Below are 24,378 nucleotides of genomic sequence, written 5' to 3' on the forward strand. Positions count from 1 at the left end.
GATAGCTCATTATTCCCATTATGTTGGTAGATATGTCGCGTAATCATTTTGCTAAGTGTTATCTTGCTTTTACATGCATGAGAAGATGGGTAGAATCATCGTTATGCCGCATAGCATCCGCCGTCTTAAAGCATAAACGCATCCCTTGCTTTTATTATCCCTCGTCACGCATATACAAATCGCTATAATGCAAAGATGAATACTAAGAAAGGAAAGATCCCTTGCACGACTCCTATCATGCGTGTTGTATAAGATGGGGATAATAAACGCCACGAATATGCATCGAGTAAGTCTATCTGTCTAGGGATATGGTAAGGGTTGTATTTAATTTTATAGCAAGGAGTTAGACATAATCACTACGCCAGGATACGTAGCATAAGTAGTTGAGGTAAGCCATCGTACACCAGCTACAGGGCCGTCTATGTGCGCCTTCAGGGTAGCAGAAGGGACAAGGGGCATAATTGCCTGGTCCACCACCACTCAGGGCTCAGGAAAGATATCCATTTCCATCTGACGCCGCAGTGAGATGTTACCATCTGCTGTCCTTCGTACTACACCCAACCCGTATGAGCTAGGAATGAGGAGGCTCATAAAAGAGTACTCCAAGGGATTTCCAGTCAGTGCGCTGTACTGTTCAGAATCAGCAGCTGCTTTGAGGCGACACTACGTGAGAAATTCCGCCGGTGATACCCACGCCTCGTGCCTCGACACGGATGAAGGGAGCCTGGCCGGGTATAGTTGCTACTGTTTCGAACCCGGTCTTCTCTACCTGTGATGTTAGAGTGAGAGTAGAGTTGTCATCTCCTGCAAAAACCACCCAAGACTTGTGCTCTGTAGCACCAAGCCAGCTCATATATACTGCAGTACTATTACTAGCTTCATTCCTGCAAGCCAGGACGCTCGGAGGTGACTTGGGGCGGCCAATCCACGGGAGACGATAGGCACGATAAGAAAAGATGAGGCCGTCCCCGGGGCCAAACTGCGCGGTCATCAAGGTAGCGCCATCCGGGCTGAACTCTCTGATTTTCGGTGTCGACCCATACCCCATAATAACGTGCCCGTCTTCTAACTGCTGAAGATTTCCTTGGGAAAAGGCGTATATCGCGTCCCGCGGGTCAAAATATTCTTGGTCGAGCGTAGCCTTCATAGTTTCCGTGTTCAAGGTCAGGAAAACGCCTTTAGTTTGATTTATACCAGAAACGATCTCAGAGTTTGCGTTATCAAAGAGGCTAATCTGAACTGTATTCCCTAATTCTTGTCGAATACGGGCATCGTGTTGGTAACAGAAGGAAAGTCGACCGTCAAGCTGAAAATCTCCGCCGGTTTGGCCCTACATTATGTTAGCTGCTGGGTACAAGTGGATTATCTCGCGAAACTTGGCTAAAATCACCTGTAGTGTCCATTCAACGGTACCGTTTTTCGAGACCTTGAAAATTGAGCAGTAGTACCTTGAAGAGATTAAGTATGATCCGTCTTCAAACTTGTCTACCGAATTGATGTGGAAGTAACCGTACGGAAGAGATTGGTTCTTGCCAAAATCCGCAACAGGATAGAACTGCTGGACATCAGAAATAGGAACCTGGTCGATATGGTCTAGGGCGCTCCACTTGAAAAGTATCTCGTTGGTCTTGACATCCAGTTCGTAAAACAAACTATCAGCTACCCACCCATCTTGCGGTCCACCGACAGAGCTTAGATCGTATCTCGTAACGTTGTATAATGTTACAAGGATGGTGTTTTGGGCTGTGATCCGGGACTCGTGCATATCGAGATAGGACGTAATCTGGCTGGGATCAAGCTCGGGTATGGTCAAAAAGTTTCCATCATCTATTGTTAAGGAAACATTGTAGATGCTTGTATAAGAGTCATCAAGAATCTGAATAATTCCATGGCCCCATCCATAGGGTTCCGCCAGCGAGACTCCATTAAAGAAAGTTAATACCGGTCTGCCCTCGAACTTTTGGGTCCTGAAAGCACCGTAGTCGCCATATCCGCTTTGCCAAATAAGTTCGTTGTCATCAGACATGATGAAAAGGCTGTAGTTGTGCGCGTACTCCCCATTCTGATCGAAAAACAGGTACCCAGGAGACGTAGGACCGGATTTGGTGATATTAAGTAATGGACTGCATGATGTAGTAAGCTACTCGTCCAATATGCAAATATTGTTATGTCTTTCGAAGATCTCGCCACTCCGGTAAATACACAATTAAGTACTCGTTACGTAAAGTATGATATATGGGGAGATTAATAAGATCAAGATTTACTTACGGCTCGGACGAACTAGATTTATAGGTTTGCCATGGCCACGTATGATTCTGCGCGGAGACGGAAAATGCTTGGAGAGAGCATATCAAGAAAGATATGACAAGGAGCGGAAGAGACATATTGGACGGCTCTGCTACTCGACGGGACCAATACAGGTTCATGCCGGAGTTTACAAATATTGATGGATAAACATGGCTACGTTAGGTATATATACTCATGCTTCCAGCTTTCAAGGTGGGTAACTATCCAAAAAATTCATGTTACAACGGTGGTATTGGTATGGATTAGGTACCTAGGTAAGGCCTGGCGCATCCACCATACGCTAGGCAAGGATTCCAACTGCATGGATCGTTTTCTACCAGTATTTACTTTATGGCGAGTCCTGTAGCGTTCACCTAAAGCTACTTGGAGTAGAAGATTGTCCTTTGCCACTTTATCAAAGGTATAAATATACGCTACTTTGATGGTTTTACCTACTTGAAAGCGTCGTTTCTAAAGATGGGATTTTAATATCTGACTTCTGATAATGGAAGCCTGGAACAAAGTCAATATGCTGTCTTGAGCGACTTCGGAATGATCGTCGTAGCTGAGTTGTTTTAACCCATTTAATGGTCAAGTGCCCGAGACTAGCGGAAGTTGAGGGAATAGAATCGGAGATGCGGAGCCTTGAGGATCTAATCAGCGGATCTGATAAGATTAGTTAAGATCAGTAGCCAATTAACGCAATTCCGGCTCTTTCTCGGCTTAACCTAGAAAAGCGCAGTGGGGACGATACGCGCAAGTAAGTTCCGGATAACCAGTTGAGAACAACATGAATTGCAGACTTGGTTCGGAGCATATCTAAGAATGTAGGACGTGCCGTCCTTAATGATTACCTCGGATGAGGCCATGCCATATCACCTTGCGTAACGTATCAAGCTGAACCGTATCGACGAATAGATGGACTTTTCGCAAAAAGCCAAGTGATATCCTCTCATTACTCTCATTACTTTTCAGGTCGATTGTACCTATCTCTTATACAGTGCAGGTGCTTGAATACCTCAGACTAGTACACGACATGCTGGAGTCATATGACACGAGTGACAGACGCCTGAACTTGGATCTCCTAGTGTGACCTTGGACTGTGATCTTCCCAGGGAATAGACTAGCATCTCTGACAATGATAGATGGTTCAAATATCAAGCCTCAATCGCTATATCTTTCATAACAACTCCCTGATCTCTCAGTACGACTGCCTTTTTATTAGCTGGCCTTATACGAGATCAATAGCCTGATAAATAAATGGCTGATAGGCTAACTAGTCTACTTCATATAATTATTTTGGTCCAAACAGTTAGATCTGATTACGCCTTTTATTGACGCACGCGACTTAATACAGGTACCTTACCTGTTTGAATTGAGGCGGTGTGTGATTAGCCATAGTACGGGTGTTTTCTAGTAAATTTAAATGGTGGGGTAAGTACTTTATGGTATAAGACTTCGTAGGCTATCAGGGATCCTTGCAGATCCGTAATTCGCCGACGCTATGCAGGTACCAAACCTTCTTTCCTCACAACTTTTAATCACAACACCAAAAATCATCGTGACTCATTTGCCTACCCCTCTTGTACGAATTGATTTTTAGGAAGCGGGAGCTGGTTCCTGCCTGAGCCGTCGACCGTGCTAGTGTTGTTCAGTTTGCTAACGACTGTTGGCAGGTGGCCCACGTCACGGTTATAGCATCAAGGGAAGGAACGAGGCCCCAGGGCTGGGTATATAAACAGACGAGGTCCCGTAGTCCTTTTGGATTTAACAACGCTTCCGCAATACAGGACCAGTTCCACACTTGTAAACTCTCGTCAACTCTTGTATTCTCTTTCATGGTGTTCGAGATGAGCGCCAGCATTCGTAGCGTGAGGCGTAAATCCTAACTCTGCCGCAACCTATTCCAAATCCAACACGCAACTCTTCCGCCTATTTTGCAAATACTTCACCATTCAACTCCGTCATGAGTAAAACTGTCCCTCCAGACAAGAGGCTAAACTGTTCTGATCTTTCAACTGTTGATTTCACAGAATCGCCAGCCTGATTACTTAGGTAGGTACCTCTTGCCTTTACTTCCACCCCACCTTCCTTCCTGCTAGCAACCAACTGTTGTTTCTTCGCTATTCCTACTTCTACTAACCTGCCATCACCAGGCAACGATATTTTTCCCTCTTCTACTTTCAATCATTTCCTTCCTTCCAAACAAACAACGATCATTTTTACCCTTTCTCACACTCACTACCTACTTCGTGGCAGGAAATGCAATTTATTTCACTTTTTCTCGCACATTACTCTCAACACCCCCTTTCCCGAGATTCCGTCACTCGACGACGCGTACTGCTGTGCATATTGCTCCTATGCGGTTATGAGCACCAACAAGATCAAAGATCATTACAGACAGTCCCATCCAGACAGAGAAATCGTGATCCAGAAGAAAATCGCACAAAGACTATCATGCTCAAATGACATTTCATTCTTCAACTCAATCAACCTTTTTACCTACCGCACTACAAGGCAATTTTTACCTCATATTATTATTATTAACCTTTCGCGCGCACAAGATCATCTTCGTCTTATCTCCCGCGACTACTTTTATCGTCTTTCCTGTAACTTTATCATCCTTCATCCCGCATCTTCGCATCGCGAAACTTTTTCGCTTCGCATCTAACATTCGCGCAACACCTTTACCTGGTAAGTAAATGCGCATTATAAATCTTGCGATTCTATTTAACCAACTTGCTAATTTTTCGCAGCCTTGAACATTAACACTGAGCGCATTTGAACATTAACACTAAGCGCATTTATACCACACCCCAAGTTCGCGACGTCGAGGTAGGTTTGTATCTATTTTTATCCTGCTATTCCGATGCACTTTTCATCCCCGCATTATTTTTCATCCCACAGCACTTTCTATCCCGCAGCCTGCAGCACTAGCGTATTCATCCCACAGATGTACCTATGTACTTTTCATCCCGCCCCACTACCTACCTATTTCATCCCGCGACATTCATCCCCGACTACACATGCTCACCAATCACCTCGCAATTACCACATCTTCTTACAATCGTATTGTTATCATTTTGGTCATATCTCTGTTTATCTATTCTTCTCTATTTGTTGATTTTTGTTGTTGCTGCTACGAGTTGTCGCAATATACTGGCGCATTTTCACTTACAACCTTGAGCTTTTTTCGCAACACGAATACCTCAATCGCGGCTTAGTGCATCTTGGTTTACTAATCGCAATGTCTAGGTATTCCTCGTACTTTTATTCGCAATGGGAGATATCAATCCCGACTATAGCGATTCCGAATCTGTGGTAGAAGACTACCACATGGAGGAGAACAACGAGCACGAAGAGGTAAGTTACTTTGTTTTTAACAGGCGAAACTCTTGCTAACGTCTTCAACAGCTTCACGTTGAGTAGGAAGATATTAATTTTCCCGATTATAACGATCCCGAATCCGGAATTGAAAACTATAGCATGGAGGAGAATAACGAGCACGAAGAGGTAAGTTACTTTGTTTTTAACAGGCGAAATTCTTGCTAACGTTTTCAACAGCTTCACGTTGAGCAGGAAGATATCAATCTTCTCGACTATAACGATCCCGAATCCGGGATCGAAAACCGGGGAGAGTCGCCAGTTTTGGCTAGGCCGGATGGAGTTCTACCTCCAATCCGCCTCGGAGTTGTCGTGCGCTAGGCAGTCAAAAGATCGCGCTCCCTACTTTATCTATCCAAGCCAGCGGAGTCGTCTTTTATTACGACTCTCTACTGTACAAGGGTATGGTATAAGAAGCAGATTACACAGATGGCCGAATTTGCCGATTCGGTTAACAGAGGTTCTCCCGAAGTTACTTTCCTAGTCGCCGACGACGTTCCTTCCCCCACCTAGGAATATGCTCCTAACAATACAATTTTAACGCGTTCAACACCACGAACAAAATCAACTATTCTACCCGTCCCATAACATAAAATAACAATAATAACAACATTAGGACGATGATGGCTGGCCCGATGTCCCCGAGCAGGACGCTTCTCATGGAACTCCTCAGGATGATAGTTAGGCCAGTCCTCTTCAGAACAACACCTCCGGCTATGGTCAAGAGACGAACAGGCCGACCATGAGGCACAGACCCAGGAATGGGCGATGCAAGTACAAGAACGTGATGAAGTCATCGCGGCCCTGAAAGAAAAGATCATCCAGCAAACAGGTAACGCCATCTCATCGTCGGAAGATCTCTCAGCCGGACGAACCAACAAGGTTGAACGCTCCGCCAAACAACAAGACCCCCCGATCTTCACAGGTGACAAACCAGCCTCAGGAGAGAAAGCAGTCAAATTCGATCATTGGCACATGCTTTTGAAGCACAAGCTGCGCGTCAACGCAGACCACTTCGACAGCGACGAAGGAAAAATTTCTTACATTCTTGCTCGCGTGGGTGGCTCTGTGGCTGAGAACCTGATGCCATTCGTCACCGACGAACAAAGACACTACTTGGGGCGCTGAACACGCTGCGGATGACAGTCGGGCCAGTCTTCAGGAATACGCTACTTGGGGCGCCAAACCCCCTGCGGATGATTTTTGGTAGGTAGACTATTAGGAGGAGATCATTAGGAGATCAGTACAATTGTATTCCTAATGAGATAGTTAACGTACCTAACATCAAGTACATAATGGGCGTGTCTCTGTACGTAGATACATACCTTAGGTACATAAGGTCCATATAGGTAGAGAGGTACATCTCCATCCCGCGTACCTTCCAGATTGATTTATTAACCGCTTCGAAATAAATACCTTGAATTAACAACCTTAACATTATCAACAACTTAACATATAACCGACATTGGAGATCCTTAAACTACAACTAAATTAAACATAAACTATTAACCACTGCTAAACGCTCAACTATTTTAAGGTCTAACTAAATTTTACGTCAACCAAGCCAACCATCGACCACTTACTACCATCATTTCCATTTTCTTCGCTTAGAAGGCTTCGAGAGTGGCGATCGAGCCTATTCCGGTTTCATATCCTGTTTAATCCTTCATAATTGACATTAGGCGTATTTTCCAGCAATTTTACCAGCCTTTCATTGTGTCCATATATGGTTCTCTTCCCAATCGAGGCACCATGGATTCCGAGAAGATCAAACCTACCATCTGCGCAGAGATCCCCGTGGTGAGCAGACTCGCAAAAGAGATGGTCGACAGAATAGACAACGATGCCAGCTACGACGAATTATTCACGTTGGTTAAGGAGATGGCCAACCAGTGGCAGAAACAGGACTGCATCCCGTCCAGTAAAGCTATCAGCCTTTTCGAACAGAAGGGGACCCCCGAGTATAACGATCTCCGAGTTCTATTCCATACCATACATAGAAAGGTTTTAAGGCCACTATTGCTGGGCACGCTGCCATACGATCTTTACGATAGGGATTTGCCCAATTGGGAGTACGTGTACGACTCTCACGGCGCCGGAGCCTACCTTATAGGGATCTCTATCGACGAAAGGCACGGCGCATTTTTGACCCGCGAAGAGATCGAAGTGGTGATTGGCCACATGCAAGACTACAAGATCGGCTGCGAAGCTTGGAAGAAAATCAAAGGGTCTTACGATCAGGATGACCTAACGGACGAACAGGAGTCGTGTTTGAGGAAGGCCTTGGCAATCGACAACACGGTGCTTCCCGAAGATCAGGAATGGGATAGCGAAGAAGACTGTTACGTCGCACCGAAATGCATGTCGGGTCGGAAGGGAACTAGCAATATCGAAGCGCTGATAGAGATGCTCGGCAGGCGCGTGAATCCCGACTTCGACGGAGACGTGCCTCAGATTTCCAGTCCGGTATACATCGGGTGCGGCATGGGGGTTCCCAAGAGGATGATCCAGCACGACCCCAATTTCAACAGTTTGGATACGTCATCTCACGTTCTCAGGCTGCTAATTTCGTGCATTCGCTATTCGGGACTGAAGGTCTTCGTACACGGGGTTCCCGTTATTATGGTTTGGGACGAACCCCAAATATCTTTGGCCGAGGTTCTAGGAACAGTGTTGGCACAGTCGCTGATCTCTCTGAACGGACTTAACGTCATTCAGCCAGGTACCAACACAACCAGGGAAAAGAAGACGGACGTCTACGATGAGATGCAGAAGCACGTCTGGGTTAAGCGCCCTTGGTTCACAGAGAACATGAATAAGTCGATAGAAGCGAGGAAAAACAACGATATCTACAAGAAAACTTTGCAGACCGTCGAGGACGAATTCATGACTAGCGACGAGCTGAGGGATGCCGTCAGGAATATTCACCAGTTGGGTGACAACGCCACGAGGCTTTCACACGCGTTGACCGACGCCGGAGAGAAGGCAAATATACGAATAGAAGATGCCAAGGACCATGTGGAAAGGCTCGACAAGCTCGGAAGATTAACAAGCGGTATATTCCCGAGCCTGAATCCGGGCGACCAACGAGACTAAGGCGACGACGAAGGCAACAGCGAAACCAACGAAGATAATTAAATTAACGTTCTATCGGAGACGTCAACTCGTAAGTCTCTCCTACTTTAGGACTTTTCGGGATCCTACATACCCCGTCCTACTCCTATGCCACCTCTGTTGCGGAATGGGAGTAGTTCAAAGTTATCAGAGTTCCGATAACTTTGTATCTCACCAGAGAGAGCTTGCGCAAGTATGGGAGCTACTGTTTGTGTACAGGTTTTGCCTGCGCATTACTATTCCCATCCAAGGTGGGCAGGGCAGCTCTGCTAGCTTTCAGGCCGCCCTTCATTTATTAACAGCGCGATGGATAGGAGTAGTCTCTGTGGCGTGGGAATTACTGATGCGCTCGTACGTCGAAATACTTTTTACAGATAAGGACTAGGTCTGCTGCTGATACAGACGGATCATACCACGTAGGTATCTATTAAGATTCTTAGATCTAGAAACTGAACGGTGAATAAAGGATCCAAAACCTTGGGGCAAGAACAAGGTAATCTCTTGGTCGAGGCCTGCCCCCAAGGGAACACTTATGACTTTAAGCTGATAATTCCCTATTGATTATTATCTCCAATGTAGTAGAGATACCCTTGGCTTCAAGTTACTACTAATCAACAATAGTTACGCCGCAAAGGGGGCCTAAAGAGAAAGGCGGGTGACTATCCCTTGCGGGAGTTGCCAAGAAAATACTCAAGTCGTGGCGGAAAATGGGGGGACATCTTCCGTTGCCCTATTTACAACACCAAGGATCATACCTTCAACTATTCTCGTGATGTTTTTATTTGTCATATCCGCGGCGTAGGTGATGATAAAATTAACATCATTAACAAGGTATTATTGGATAAGAAGCTCAACTCATCATGGAGCCTTGCGGGAACTTGCTGACGGGAACGATGCTCACGTAGGAAGGAGAGTAGTACATTTACAGCGGCGTACTTATTATAAGTTAGAAGTAGCGTTTCGTTCCATACACGCCGGATGATGGCTCGGTAGCATGATCTCCATACAGCGTGTCGACTTGAGAGCCTATCCGCACTTTGTTACTTTCTCCCCATCAAATCCAAGCTCTTTTGCCTATGTATTCGCAGCGCTATTATTCGGAGTTTCTCGCTTAATGACGGCTGAGCGAAGACTCGTGAGCATTTCGGCAATCGTCGTGAGTATTGAAATTAGACGCAGGTTATGAGGTGTGTTTATGTTGTATTGTCATACTATCTACTAGAGAGCTGGGTAGGCATATTTTAATATAAGCCACGGGTATGGGGGCGTATTACCAGCCTCCTAATTTATCAGCCTTATTTATTCCAGCAGTTTGGTCCCGGATATCTTAATGATCAGTTAGGAATCTGAGTCCAAGTACGTTGCGAATAGGAGGTCATCCCCTAAAACGTGATGAAGATGAATATAAGAGTTTCATCTAGCTTACGGAATACCCCGTCATGATAGCATGGTACTTCTAGTCTACATCCTGGCTCTGTAATAAATGTAAATGCATTCCTGCTGGAGCTATTAGGAGAGATGTTAAGAGGTGTAAAGTTTTGTAATCAGTTTCGTTGGCGGTTTAAAACCTATCAAGTGTTGTTAAAATGTTAGATAAATTTATCTTGACCTAATACCTAGATACGTGACCAGTCCAGTTGTGCGCATGCTGCACCGCTTATTTTGGACCTGGCCGTTTCAAGAGGCAGCGTTTGAAATTTGAAAATCAACATTTACCGCCAACTTCTCATCATTCACACATCTTCCACCGCAACTCGAAATAAACCGCCATCGCTTCTCAAGTTTCCACCATTTTCGACCGGAAGCAAAAATTGATAATAAACCACGATGGAGCGATATTCCCACCGAGAAATCCCACGAGCCCACCCGTCGGCGCATCTGCTATGCACGACATGGCTAACTTTCGGCGTCATCTCGAAAGAGGTGTTGGGCTTTGAAGCCCTCGCCGTTGTCATACGTCATCTCTACGCGCATCTCCCCATTTCCTATTGGGACGACCTAGACAGCGAGCCTTTACTCCTCTTCCGATTTGCGCGGTTGACGCCTGTGGACGCCATATGGGAGTTCGGAGGCGAGCTCAAGGAAAAAGCAATATTGGAGCTCTGCCCCGATTGGCAGTCTGCCGCGGGAGCTGAGACGGCAAGTTTCTCACGCTTGATCGAAAGCGAGAAGCTGATCAGCCACTTCTGGTCTCGTAAGGAGTACTTACTATTTAGCAGGAGTGTGATCTCGAAGTCCCCAGGCGGCGCCGAGTGGAAGGAGATCGCAACTCGCGACGTGGAGACCGTAGCTAAAGCCGGCTTGGTCCAGTACGACGGCACCACTCCGATCAGCAGGGAGGTTAGCAGTCGATTTGGAGAGTTCGCTAACGAGTCGTCAGGCCACAGATATCTCCAGGCATCTACATTCCCGGTCGTGATTCGGGTCCTCTATACCCCCGCCCCTACGGCGACTGCGCGCTTCAAGGATCTCCAAACCGTAGTGCTGACCAGTCCCCATCTCCAACGAGTAGACGGTGCGCAAGGCCAACCTCGGCTGCGCAAGCTCCAGGATACATATTGCCTAATCGCTTCTGTGAGACTGCGAGCAGAGCCCGCGAGCCCCGACTACGTGCGCACCTACGATATCAAGGGGACTTTTATCAGACCGCCCGTCGCGGGGAACAACATCGTAAATGAAGATTGGGAGTTGGGAGAGCAGGGTCACTCGTACATGCTCTTCTACACGTTCGAACCGCGCGGGGTTGAGAGATTTGAGCACCAAACCGAGAGGATTAGAATCTCGAACCGAATGAGGACGGCTATAGAGGGTATGAATAAGGCAGAGTTAGCATACAGAGTAACACAGCAAGAAGTCGAAGAGGACGAAGAGGACGAGACAGAACTCTACGAGAGGGAATCGCTAATACCGATGGCGAACTATAAGGTCCCTGAAGACACACGGGATGGTCCCGCTGTCGCGCCGGATACCAGAAGATTTGAGCCTCCGCAGCAAGTCGTTCCTTTCGAATTTCCGAGGGTTCCTGCGTTCCCTCCGGTAAATACGCAGACACGGGGCAATATGCCGGCGGAACCAGATATAGAAAACGAATTTTCGGGCGTACACCCGGACCGTCTCCGGAACATAAGACCCTCCCAAAGCTCGAGAGAAGAGCCGCAGACTCGATTGCAAACGCCCAACCAAAGTTCCCAGGTTGGATTCCAGTTCCCTAGTATTGACAATCAAATGCCTTTTGCAAGGTCGCAGGGAAGCCGCACTACTTCTTCTCCCGATCCTAGACGCAGAAGATCGCCTTCTTCGCACGAAAGAGGTCGTGATGATGGAGGGAGCAAAAAGCCTAGATCGTATTGCTAATGGCGGTTAAAGCTTTGAACCACCGAGCTCAGAAATGGAATCGAGGCGGTGAGTGGTAATCGTCTACTTGGGTACGCGGGTATGAACACTTATGTAGATCTGCTTACTCTCTTTACCCCCGCGCTAATATGCGTGGCCCTTACGTTCGAGTACGACTATCTTGGTAAATACTGAAGACTAATACTTTAGGTCTGAGAAATGGGGGTTCAAGCTTGTGCGTATAAGCCGTGGAATGGTTTACTAATATGTACGCGTAAGATAGATGAGGTATTACGCCGTGATTCCCGGAGTGGAATCGACATGTATTAACTTGAACCTTGTAAAGTACTTGCCTTGATTAATTGATTGAATTGAATTAATTGAATTGATCGATTGATTGATTGGATTGTGTTTGACAGCTTCGTAAAACGTATATGGCGCATGGTCATCGATGGAATTGATTGAAATACGTATTGGCAATCAGTAGGAGCACGAACTGTTATTTCCTGCAAGATGTTAGGGGATGAAACCGAACGCATCCTACCATCGTACCATACTAGATACTTATCCAATCTACGTAGTAACTTCTTGCAACTTAGCTTTCAGCTGTGCCTCGAGATCAGCATCCCTCAGGGCTTGATTCTAATGAACCGGCTGCGATATTACGCGAATTAAATGTGCGGGTTGAAACCCCTATTCATAAACAAAATATGATCAATGAATGAAATGAATTGAATAATGAAATATTAACGGTACTATGCCAAATACCACGCGGAATTTAGGCATTCAACTACGCTACGGGCGGTGGGCAGGAGATTAACGGGAATAAATTATATTACTACCTAAGGAGACCTTTACGGTGAAGGTCTGGGCTCGTATAGATGAGGTATTCATCTAGTCGAGCCCTTTCTGAGCCGAACCTGCTCAAGCCGCGTTTGGGCTTCCGAGCGGCCGGTCTCGGTGCTGGATGCTAATGCTGCGAAACTTACATGCGGTCTGGAGCAGCCTCTTATTAGTAGCTTCAAGATTAAAATTAATTAGTCTCGAGAGATCTCGGAATCATCTTGTAAGCCAGTCAGATGCTGTGGTTAGCAAGCTAGGGAAGATATTACTTAGGTGATATAGCTTAGCCGAGCATGGTATCTAGATGAAGGGCCTTTATTAGCTTTGTTAAGATGTGTCACGCACGGGGTTTAGGCGGTGTTCGCTCCCTCGGACTCGACTTCGTCAGCCCAGCTCTTGCTCGTTATCTGCATGGTCCGGGCGAATAACTGGTCCAGAGACTCGACCTCTTTCCCCTTTGATGTCTGACTTGAGGGGTTAGCGACTCGTTTCGGCTGCGAAGCGGCTGGTGGCTTGGCCAGGATCTCTGCTGAACGGGATGCTACGGGCTCTGCGAAATTTCGCAGAGACCAAAACCAGCTGGATATCTCGCGCCGGTTGTCGGAAAATAGCTGGCTCTGCTGTATCCAGATCTTCTCGGCGAACTCGCGTGGGTGATCCACCAGCTTGTGGTTAGAAGAATCCGCAATCCAGTTCTCGAGGGCTTCTTTTCGCGCCTCGAAGCCGGGAGCCTTTTGGAGGATGCTTATCACGTCCCGCTCGGCTTCCTTCTCTTGCTGCCGGATCTGCTCGCGGTTAGCATTCTTACGCGCCACGACAGATTGAACCTCCTTAAAATAGAGGTCGTCATACTCCTTGGAGGTTAGATTTCTCTCCTCGACCTCTATAGGATTTTGTGGCTCAGCCAGGGTTTGTCTGATGTATTCCTCGTTAAATGTCGCGAAGTTGACGTCTTCGCCCGATGTCAGCATCTTACCTAACCAATACCACACCATATCCCACGCCGCTTTGATGGCGTGGAGGAACGAGACGTCGGTGATATCGACTGTTTTATTAACAGGGGAGAGGATGATCTTGAAGCCGGCGTATTTGCCCTGCTCGCTGCGAGTGGAGATCCAGACTATGTGGAGGCAGCGGCTGTCGACGAGCTGGTTGCTACGGCTTATGCGTTCGACGATGCATTTGTGGTGGCTTCGCTCCGGAGGCAGCATTACGGAGAAGGCAGATTGGTTGCAGACCTTCTTGTGCCCCTTGAAAACCTTGTCCCAGACCTCGTTCGCCTGTTCAGGGGGCCAGACGTATCTTACGGACCCCTCGTTTGCCTTGGTTTCGGTCGGCTTGGTTAGAGAGGGCTGAGACCGCGCTACCTCTCATTTAGGTGGCGGTAACGCTAAGGAGGCAGTGAAGGACGTCTGCGTCGCCTTGGCGGGGTCGCTGCTCCCGAGGAGTAGCCGGGGTATGTTTGGTATCTCTGCTTTGCGGGCTTGGGGAGCTTGCTGCTTGATATCTGGTTCTCGTGCTGGCGCCTGTGCTGGTGCTGGTGCTGGTGCTGGTGCTGGCGCCTGTGCTCGCCTCTTTTCCCACTCCGCGGCTGGAATAAGCTGTCCCGCATATTGGTCGCACATGTCACTGTATTCTATCGATTCTGGCTCTGTGCAGAGGCCGGGCCTATTTGTTTTGAAAGGGCACGGTTCGGCACCTTTTAATTTATTCATCCTATTCCATAAGAGCACATCGATGCGCCATTGGAAGTAGTCGGTACCGACCCCGGAGCCAATCCCGTTCTCCTGGAGGTATTGGCGGCTTTGTCTCGACAAGCTGACACGAGTTCCTCAAGATCAAGATCTTTCTCGGGTTTGCCAAGTAAGCGTACGCAGTACTGAATAGTATCGCGTCGTCTACAATAGGTTTTATATTCGATGGGATCGAAAGTGTACCAGCTTTCGGGAGTGTAATCGTCCATTTTGACGATTTGCGTGTATGGATTGGTATGCTGTTTATGTGTGCGCGTGTATTTTTGTGATAAAGATGGGATTTGAGTAGGTATTGAGTAGTTAGGTATCTGCGCGTAGTTGTCAAATAATTAGCCGCAGGTGTTTTGAATATTTGCACATTTAGGCAGCCGCATTATTTGGTTACTGTAGAACTAGCCTTGTATTATGGAAGCGCTATTGAATCTAAAAGGACTACGGGACCTCGTCTGTATATATTCGGCCCTGGGGGGGCTTAGGGACCTCGTTCCCTCCCTTGCTACTATAACCATAATTCACGATCGTGCCGTAGACCATCTACCAACAGTTGCCCAGGTTCTGTAGCCCGACTCTTCTTCAGTTGGGATTTAGGTGCATTTAACCTCTTTCGCCATGTTACCAATCTACGGTTCGCAAGCGACATGCAGACATTGGACTTCGAGAGGAATGGACAAACTACAGAGTATCGTATTAACTACCTTATAAATTGCCTGTTTAATAACGTACATAGGTAGGTAACAGTAGTTTTCTACGTTGGCCGTGCCGCCGACTGCCTGACGCCGCGACAGAGGATGTTATAATCTCCTTGTACTAGTGGCCTCCGGATTAGTAGACAGCTTTGATGATGTGTGCAAGACCCCCCAGAGGCCTTGCTCCTATCGTCGTGTATGCCGTACTGGCACACGTGGTCGAAGCAATACCAACCCGCCACTTGGACCCCCGACAACATCTGGCTCAGACGAACGGCAACAACCTCTTGCTCGCATACCTTTATGAAGATGTTCGTAATATCTTCTGCGCTCATCGTGCTAGGAGCAGATACCTTGGGCCGAAAGCGCCTTAGGCGTTCCGCCAGAGGACCTGGTACGTTCGGCCAGGATATAACCCCGTTACCATCTGGTGGCCCGCCTGGAGCGTTCGTTTGGTGATTCAGTAGCAGCGGGAGGCCCATCCAGCGACCGGGATTCGCGTCGACCTCCCTAATTTGTCGCTTAGTGCGGTCTTCTACGATCATACTCTTTAGTATTTGGACCTCCGCGTTAGTTTCGCCGGTCCTCGACTCCGCCTCCTTCAGCCTTTTGGGGTTTCGTTCCCCTATCAGCGACGCGTATACCTCTCCAGCCTTCGTAGCCGCTTTTTTTGCCACTTCCCTTTCTACCTGTAGCGTCCGAGAAGTGCTCGCGTTAGCTTTCTTTTCGTCTTCGAGTAACCCACGCAATCTTTCAATCTCCGCATGTTCTTGCTCGGCCTTGTGCTGGCTTCTTTTGCTGGCCTCTTGTTCCCGTTCCAGTAACTCTCGTAGCCTCTTAACTTCGTCCATACTCGTAGACTCTAGAGATCTTACGATGCTCTCGTGGGATTCCTTCTGTAGCTGTAGCTGACCGCGTAGTTGCGTGTCTGCTTCGTTTACCTTCTTATTGGCCACCTCTAAATTTCTAGTTGCGGTTACGAAAGCTTTGCGAGTCTGGCTACGTAGGCCCCTGAGGCGTGCGACGGTTTTGGAGAGAGCATCTTGGCGAGCCGCAGCAGTGCTTTCCGAAATTTGCAGCAGCCTGCTGAGTCGTTCGGCTTCTTCGCTCTGTCTTATTACCTCGCACTCTAAGCGAGCAATCTTGCGGGTAGTCCTGCGTGTTAGGTCTCCCTGCTTGAGTGCTCTGCCGTTTATTTCCTGAGCTTGATGCTGAACTGTATCCCACATTTCTACCAAATCCGTTCTATTTCGTTCTAGCTGTAACTTACTATCTTGTACGATCTTCTTCTCCTCTGCCCGTTTGGCTTTGAGGCTTTCCTTCTTTTTTTGAAGGTAATCCTCTAGCATACTCATCTTTTCAAGTACCGTATCAATCCATTCTAGGACCATTCCACCGTTAATTCCTCGGTTGTTTTCGCCGATATCTGCCAGCCACTGGAGTCGAGTTCCCACGAGGGTACGCATCTCTGTGTAAGACATTTCAGCCATGATTGCGATGGCTAATCTACGTACTGAGATGTTCAGGAAAGGCTTAAGATGAATTCGCTGCTTTGACGACCGTCACTCTTGGTACATTCTACAGTTAGGGGGAAGGAACTAATAAAGCTAGAGGCAGCTACGCATATTACATGGACTTGCCTGCATACCAGATGGCTATTTATAGGAATATACATAAGGAATGAGCATGACTAAGCACTTATGATTATGTTAGGTACTTTGATATAGATCAGCGGTACGTTAGGTACCTCGCCTACGTATGTATTGTACATATGGAAGTCAGCGGGTTCGGTAAGCCAGATCAAGCCAACTAATTAGGTATTTTGGCCTTGTCCGAGTCGGGTCAATATTGAAAATGAGACTTACCTGGCCGTACTGCCGTATCGTGTAACTGACCTGGGAGCCCTTATAAAGCCACACCTAGCCACATGTTTAGCCACCGAAATGTCATACTCCGAAAAATCAAAGGCGTAGCTTTAGTAAGTAGTAAGTCGGTTTGCTTTCCTCATTTGCTTCCACGATCCGCTACCAACGATCATTACCATTGGTTGGGTTGACGATTCCCAAGCAGTTCGGTCACCAAGGCAATTAATGATTGATGAGGAATTGGTACGTTAATAAGCTTTAAATCCGATGCCTTCGCCTCGGGGATTCATCGCCGGCTCGACCGCGGCACCGCTTGGGATTCGTTATTTCACGTACGGAGTCATCCATTTTATCCTTGCAGTATTGCAAAGATCTAATGGTGCCTGCTGGTTTTAGCCCCTGATCCCAAGACTTACGCCACTCTCTCTGTCTCTATGTACAACCTGGACAGCATAGTAGCCAATCAGCTATCCTGAATTTCCCCCGATATTCCTAAATAGGGAGGTACCTGGGTACGATAGCACGCTCAGCGGAGATTGTAAGGCGATTCTAATTTGATTCCTGCGACAAGCTCTTGAACACCTCCAAGTACATCGGAATGATCCTTAAGATCATCCTTGGCCGCATCAGATTTTAATCTACATAGTTAGAGAACGCGTCCCAAAAGTAGCAAGGAGTAAACGTATAACATACGATATGCATTAGTTAACGCGTTTCTTTAACGTTTAGAGATGCGTAGCTATGAACCGTCAAATACTCGAAATGTCCAGTAATCATCATTGACAGATAATAGTTTCTTTGAGACTCAAGCTTTATCATTCCTGACACTTATACGCATGCTTATCTATAGCTACCTTGTCGTTAGCATTGCCTAGTTGCCCATTGTTAAATTTAGGCTCGCTACCACCTCACGTCTTGTTAACTATCAATAGAGGCATAGATGTCTTACTTCCTCATGATACATACTCAGGAATTAGATACGCTACCATAGCTACGTCACCGTTAGCTCAACATAGGCTCGCTTGCTACCGTGCTGGGTCTCTTGGCTATCTTGGACCTTCGCAAAAACTTGGCAGCGCTCGTTTCTCTCTTGCGACAACTGTGCGGCTGATCTCTTATGGCCTCCTACCTATAATCAAAACAACTGGTAACACCTTATTTCTCAGTAACCATAGAGTCTTCCGTATCGACTATAAAGCCTTGCTATATTCGATCCTGGTGCCTCTTCGTCGTAGCCGCCACCACGCCCTTGCTGACCAATTGGGATCGTCCAATAACACTTAGTACTTAGCTCTGGGCTACTTAGGAGGTTGATGGTCTCGTAGTGACATCATCTCGAAAACTGCAATCTTCTCTTCTCTCGAGTTACAGCTACCATTTTCCCCGGATCGTAACGACACTCTCGCAGTAGTATATTTCCCTAGAGGACGGTTTACGTTAATAGGTAATGCAATTGAATTATTAACGCCTGCCTTTTAACCCTTTTCGATGGCATTGCATGGTCCGGATATCCTGGTAGATTTACTTCCACATCTACCCCCAACCCACGTATACGCTAACGACCGCCATTAGGAGCCTTCAATGGGTAATATTTCTACGAGCAGCTTTGCGTGTTAGGGTTAAAATCGAGAGTAAGTAGAAGAAGAAGCTGTACGGCCGTGACAATAAGGAACTTGGTTGCTGAATTTCGTAGAAGCGATCTGTAATTACGTGTAGGTAGACACGACTTTACGGCGATGGTCTCTGTTTAATGTTCAAGATCTAGATATGTGACACATATTGGAACTCGGAAAACCAACGAAATTGGTATAATAAATGCTACCTAGATGTTGTTATTAGGTATCTAACTCTGCGGGGAAGGTAGTTTGTCGGCGGTGCTCACTGGTCGGATAAGGCCGCCGAAGTCGTTATCGTTAGACGTCGCCGCATATCCGTTCCGTAATATCAAGGGGAAGTAATGTTGAAACGAAATCAATCAATTACGAATGTGTAGGAGGTATCTAATAGGCATTAATGCGGTCTTCTTACCGTTTGGGTACCTCAGTAGACAACACGATAAAGACCACAAGCTTGGGTTACACGACAGCTATATTTCACCCCGCCGGCGCGACGTAAATTGTAGTTGTAATCACCACCCGGCAACTTTGGAGCTCTCAGTTTTACAGCATACACGAATGCAACACGAATAACTTAACTTGCTTTTAACCTAACCTGAATACCTAACATTTTACAATCTCTCGTCTCTTCTTTGTACAGCTGACCTCTATTAATCACGCCGATATGTCGAACTACGAGAGCCATGTTTTACCTGCTCTTCAGCAACTCTCATCCTCCACCTCCGAGCCGATCAGAGTGGCCTACGTCACGGCAGAATCCGTGGGGAAGAGTACTAAACTCGTTCCCGATCTTTGGAAGCACGTCAAAGCCACGCGAGCCGACGCGCAAGGCCTATACATCTTACTCGACCGAGGAGAGGCCACATTCGCATCCCTTGTTATCTCTAGCCGCGAAGCTGCTGTCGACATTATCGACCAGGTGCCCGACAATCAACACGAATTAGGCCTCATATCTTGCGAATATTTCAACGCGCTCATGGAGGATACGGCCGATCCGTCGACCTTGTTCCGCCACCAGGACATGATCCTGTTTGTCGACGTCGAGCATATTCCCACCGTGCACGGCGATATGAGCATAGGTGTTATCGTGGATTGGATTCGCGGCCTGAAAGCTCTGCAGGACGTTAACCTTACCGTCGTCTTCCTTGCTGGCAATACTAGAGAGGACATCGCGGACGTATTGGACTTCCACGATATTCATCCCCTCCACCTCGCGTGGGAGGAAGCAAAGAACTACGAGCGGGAGGAGCTCGAGGATGCGAACGAAGTTGTAGAAGCTATCCGCTTGGCCCTATTCGAATCTCCGCAAGTTGGTATGGCACCTTGCGTCGTAATATGCAGCCCCATGGATGAAGCTTACGGCAGGTATGTCCAACCTATTGATCGTTCCGCGGGTCGGGATATCCGCTGCTTACCCCTCGTGAATCCTGTTGATATGGATTACGTTGCAGATTTCGTCAGGGAGGACAAGCCTACTGTCATCTTTCTCGGGGATAGTCTGGCCCATTATGTACCGGCAATACCCAACTTGAGATGCGTCATCTCCTTCTCCCACAAGCGGGCGAGGATCTTCGACCCTCTTACCAGCCAATTCCCCATGGCAGGCCTCCCGATATCCGAAGGAGACGTCTTTCGCCAGCGAGCCTGGGCTAGCAAAGCCGCTAGGGCAGATGGCGACCGCCCTACCTTCTACACCGCATGGAGCGACGGGTGGTTTCAGGCCAATAAGTCAAAAGACGGCACGCATATTAAAAGCGATTCCATGCATCTTCTCCTCGCGGCTATCAAAAAGTTCAACAGCTTCGCTTACCCCGAGGTACCGGTGCCAGCGCTGAACGGGTGCTCATCCCTTCTCGGGGAGGTTCGTCGTCGGCTTGTCATAATGGGATGCTTAGCTAAGGATGCTCCTACATCTCAAATCACCCCCTTAGGTATGAGAACGCTCTACTATATTAATCACAAGACTTTTAACCATACGGGAAATTTTCACGTTGCCCACCTTCTAGCCCGGATAGAGACAGATCCTAAGCTTTCGATCCCATCGAAGCGGGTTCTTATCCGGATGACGGCGCTAACAATTTACAAGAACTTCTACACACTGACGGACGAGGCTGCGCAGAGTCTCGAAGAGGACGACATGACTCCCCTAGATGTCATAATCGAAGATTGTGCCGGTATCGGGAAGCAGAACTCGTACTACGGTCAGCTGTGGTGCGCGCTTGGTATCTTGGCTAAGATGGAAGCCGAAAAGACCGCCAAGCACAGTTTGGTCAATCTCGAAACCATCGTCGAGAGAGGAGAAGGGTATATGCGAGTGAATGTAGACGCTTGCAATAAGATCGAATTTTACTGCCGCGAATTAGAAATCCATTTCGGCATCGTCGAGGCTTGCAAAGACCCGATCGCGGAGACGATGCTAACCCAGGACGAATCGGATCATGTCTTTGAGGTACTCGCGCGGACGTATCTGTTTCAAGTAATATACTTCCCGTTCGACACCGCTTTAAAGCCGAACGACATGATCTCGCTGCGGCCCGTCCGCTTAGGAGCGAGCCCGGAGCTCGTCGATCTCACCGAGCGAAGATCAACGGGCGACCCGGAGAAGTTTGGGTTCTTCGCCATCTACCAGGAGAGCCTGACTTACGGAGGGGATCTAGCACCAACCCACCTCACGGTGCTTCCAGGTGGGATCTTGCAAAGGATAGTTGACTCTTTCGGGGCGCCAAACCTTTCGGCGCTCGTTTTAACACGCTATCCCGTACCAACCGACGAGGACGTGTAAGGACGAGAGTAGTTGAGTAACGAGCAACAGTTCGTGATAGATATAAATCAATACGGATATCATCGTGGGTATTCTCCACATAATAATATCTCGTTAGGACCATAAAGTAGTCTATCCTGATGATCCTGTAACAACTCCGCCCTCTTGAATCATGTACATGCACTCGATTATGGCGCTAATCAAACCATGGCTCTGGAAGATATGCTCGGGATCCTATATATCTCCTAGGTCACTTAATCTTCTGATCCTAATAATGTCGATATGGATATCCTATCGACCTCCAGATAAATCGGTCGGGTACGGGGATGTAAAATTCAGGCTACACTACTAATAGCTCACGTGGCTTGAGAAGTCTCGGCTTAATTGTAAGATGTCACATGATGGAAACCTAAGGGCTTTATCAATTACTACCTAGTTACTATTCACCTATCATAGGTACCTAGTATACTACCTGCCTACCTTAAGCTCGTCCAAGCTTCATCGCTTGGAACTCCAACCGTACCATAGCTTGTCGCCGCAGCGTAGAACCGCCTTCGTAGTGGTTCGATCGGTAAATCGACTTCAACAGCCACTAATCCACTCATGTCGAGGGCTGGTATAGTTGGCCCAGGCGGAGGATCGATAGCATGCTCATCTACGCCCGGATATATGCTGTCATCTATTTCCATAGGATCCGCTGCTGCTTCCCCAGCGGAGGAATTCCTATCAACGACTCCTAGGTGAGGATTAGCAGGTTCGTCTTCTAAGGGGTCGTAAAAGAAGTCGTCAGAGTCCTCGGAGTCCGCCCGCGGGCTCCGGGTCGGCCACGGTTCGGTAGTCTGTGTTCCTACGTGCGACTTGGCGTTATTGCCTGCCGCGGGTACCGCAGGAATACTTTGCCCTGACTGCGGTAGCGGGGGTGGCTGCTGAGCTGCGACTTTAGCCGCTCTCGCCTGGTATCTTCTGACACCCAAGATCGATTTCTCTCTCGCAGCTCCTAATTCGCTCTCTCGGGGAAGATCGTAACTTTTCTTGGCAGTCTTCGCGGCCACCGCGGTATACGCAGCTGGGCGGTATATGGGAAGACCGTGAATATCTGCCTGCTTGCCGAGAGCCTCGATTAGGGTCGACAGGTCACCAGTCGTGACTATATATGTACCAACGTCCGACCCCGCGTTACCCGGCGCTCGTAGAGGCACGATTTGGGCATCAAATACGGCGTCCTCGATCGCCCTAAATAGCCGCGAGTACTGGGACGGGATGCCGTTCATCCGTCGCTCGACCTCGTCGTGGAGATCGGTCACCGTCATCGTACCGCTCTGGAAGGTATGGTTGACGGTTTGAAAGACGTCGAAAAACCGATTCTCTGTGTAATTGTCCTTGGGCCAGCTCATCTGGCGTTGATCGTTAGTACGGCACTTGACTACATATTGCAAACACACAGCCATCGCCCCCGGCTGCGATAGCCATATGGGATGGGAAACCAGCTGGGTGAGCTTCTCGCAGAACTTTGACGACCAATGCGGGTGATGCGTCTCCTGGCCTCCCACCCGAATTACCTGGTTCGACGAAGTGTCGTATGCGAGGTTGAATCGAGGTCCGATAATCTCTTCGACGGTAATTCCCATGAACCGAAGCGTGTATCTCCACAGAGGAGCCAGGTGCTTGTTGCCTCTGCTGTCTAGCAAGTGCGGCTTCAACGGGTCGTTATTCCAGGCTTGCCGCAGACCGAGCTCATCTTGCTGCGTCCAAGTGGTGTCTATCTGAGCGCTAGGAAGTAGCGCTTGTATCTGCTCCGCTGTCAAGGGGGGTTTATTGCGACGCATAAAATCGTGGGCCGTCTTTAGGATGGTCGGTAGTGCCGGCTGATCATCTGCAACCTTTTGCATATCAGCCGGGACGTGGAAGTCCTCTCGAGCTTGCTGGTTTCTTTGTCGAGGAGGCATGCTGAAGTTGTGGCGCGCGGTTGTGATCCTAGCTGCTAGTAAGATGAATAGCGAATAAGATATGTTTAGAGTATTTTGAGTATGGAAAATGACGGCTAGTGGGATGAACTGCTGTGGTTGCCTAGAATTCATGCACTGCAGGTATATATTTAGGGATCCTAGCCTGTGCCGTGCAGTGATCGATACCTGTACTTGAACTAAATGCTTGATGCTACCAAACAAGTACCATGCATAAGTCTTGCTTCGTAATACTTACTTAGAAACATAGCGGCATAATTAGTTGAAAGCTTCCGTACTATTGTTCTAATATCCTGTGTAAATTTTGTATTCGAGTCACGCCGGATTCGCAAACCCAACACGATACCCGGCGCATGAAGCAATTCTAAAGTAAACAGAACCCGACTCAACAATAATTTTAAGACCTCCAGCATATGACTACAGCCGCATAGGCTAATTAGTATTCTACTGGACGCTTGATCCGAAGACTTGGACGAACATAATACGCCATGCACCCACAGAAAAGACTCAGGTAAGTTTGTAGCCCATTCATGTACACGAACAAAGTCATTCCTATAAGAGCGGCTCTCGGGTTTTGCACGGCGACAGAGTCCAAGCAGCGTAAGCAATTGTAGTTCTAAAGACGCATGATTGCACCGGAGTGTTATTACTGTTGATTAGGTACTGATTGCTACGATGAGTTCGCAGATTGGGCGAAAAGGGGAGGTGTGCCAAGCCCGCAATCTCTCCAAAAGAATAGCTAAAGTCTTATCGACGCTACCCTGGAACAAGA

At 47.8% G+C, this 24,378-nt stretch overlaps 8 protein-coding genes across 8 annotated transcripts; 4 read left to right on the forward strand and 4 right to left on the reverse strand.

Moving 5' to 3' along the window:
* Nucleotides 1-476: 476 nt before the first annotated feature.
* Nucleotides 477-2,384, reverse strand: F5Y00DRAFT_274357 (ASST-domain-containing protein; the record flags this gene model as incomplete). The annotated part of the gene is made up of 4 exons (XM_048013340.1): nt 477-1,330; nt 1,391-1,606; nt 1,688-2,123; nt 2,269-2,384. 4 exons carry the CDS (start codon nt 2,382-2,384, stop codon nt 641-643), a joined length of 1,458 nt encoding a protein of 485 aa, XP_047868075.1. The 3' UTR covers nt 477-640.
* A 3,181-nt stretch (nt 2,385-5,565) lies between these two features.
* On the forward strand, nt 5,566-6,798 carry F5Y00DRAFT_259105 (uncharacterized protein; the record flags this gene model as incomplete). Its single annotated transcript, XM_048010814.1, has 4 exons — nt 5,566-5,649; nt 5,716-5,799; nt 5,851-5,982; nt 6,352-6,798. 4 exons carry the CDS (start codon nt 5,566-5,568, stop codon nt 6,796-6,798), a joined length of 747 nt encoding a protein of 248 aa, XP_047868076.1.
* A 624-nt stretch (nt 6,799-7,422) lies between these two features.
* On the forward strand, nt 7,423-8,766 carry F5Y00DRAFT_251533 (uncharacterized protein; the record flags this gene model as incomplete). Its single annotated transcript, XM_048009837.1, has 1 exon — nt 7,423-8,766. One exon carries the CDS (start codon nt 7,423-7,425, stop codon nt 8,764-8,766), a length of 1,344 nt encoding a protein of 447 aa, XP_047868077.1.
* Nucleotides 8,767-10,537: 1,771 nt separating this feature from the next.
* F5Y00DRAFT_274365 (uncharacterized protein) lies at nt 10,538-12,158 on the forward strand. Its single transcript, XM_048013341.1, has one exon. The coding sequence runs from the start codon at nt 10,612-10,614 to the stop codon at nt 12,136-12,138; it is 1,527 nt and encodes a 508-aa protein (XP_047868078.1). The 5' UTR covers nt 10,538-10,611; the 3' UTR covers nt 12,139-12,158.
* Nucleotides 12,159-13,310: 1,152 nt separating this feature from the next.
* F5Y00DRAFT_274367 (uncharacterized protein) lies at nt 13,311-14,171 on the reverse strand (the record flags this gene model as incomplete). Its single annotated transcript, XM_048013342.1, has 1 exon — nt 13,311-14,171. The coding sequence occupies one exon, from the start codon at nt 14,169-14,171 to the stop codon at nt 13,311-13,313; it is 861 nt and encodes a 286-aa protein (XP_047868079.1).
* Nucleotides 14,172-15,421: 1,250 nt separating this feature from the next.
* Nucleotides 15,422-17,004, reverse strand: F5Y00DRAFT_228780 (uncharacterized protein). The gene has a single exon (XM_048006679.1). It carries the CDS (start codon nt 16,888-16,890, stop codon nt 15,460-15,462), a length of 1,431 nt encoding a protein of 476 aa, XP_047868080.1. The 5' UTR covers nt 16,891-17,004; the 3' UTR covers nt 15,422-15,459.
* Nucleotides 17,005-19,545: 2,541 nt separating this feature from the next.
* Nucleotides 19,546-21,663, forward strand: F5Y00DRAFT_259111 (uncharacterized protein; the record flags this gene model as incomplete). Its single annotated transcript, XM_048010815.1, has 1 exon — nt 19,546-21,663. One exon carries the CDS (start codon nt 19,546-19,548, stop codon nt 21,661-21,663), a length of 2,118 nt encoding a protein of 705 aa, XP_047868081.1.
* A 455-nt stretch (nt 21,664-22,118) lies between these two features.
* F5Y00DRAFT_259112 (uncharacterized protein) lies at nt 22,119-23,588 on the reverse strand (the record flags this gene model as incomplete). The annotated part of the gene is made up of 1 exon (XM_048010816.1): nt 22,119-23,588. The coding sequence occupies one exon, from the start codon at nt 23,586-23,588 to the stop codon at nt 22,119-22,121; it is 1,470 nt and encodes a 489-aa protein (XP_047868082.1).
* Between the last annotated feature and the right edge of the window lie 790 nt (nt 23,589-24,378).

The sequence above is a fragment of the Daldinia vernicosa genome (assembly GCF_022497035.1).
Source record: "Daldinia vernicosa strain CBS 139.73 unplaced genomic scaffold F5Y00scaffold_8, whole genome shotgun sequence".
NCBI classification, from domain to species: Eukaryota; Fungi; Ascomycota; class Sordariomycetes; order Xylariales; family Hypoxylaceae; genus Daldinia; species Daldinia vernicosa.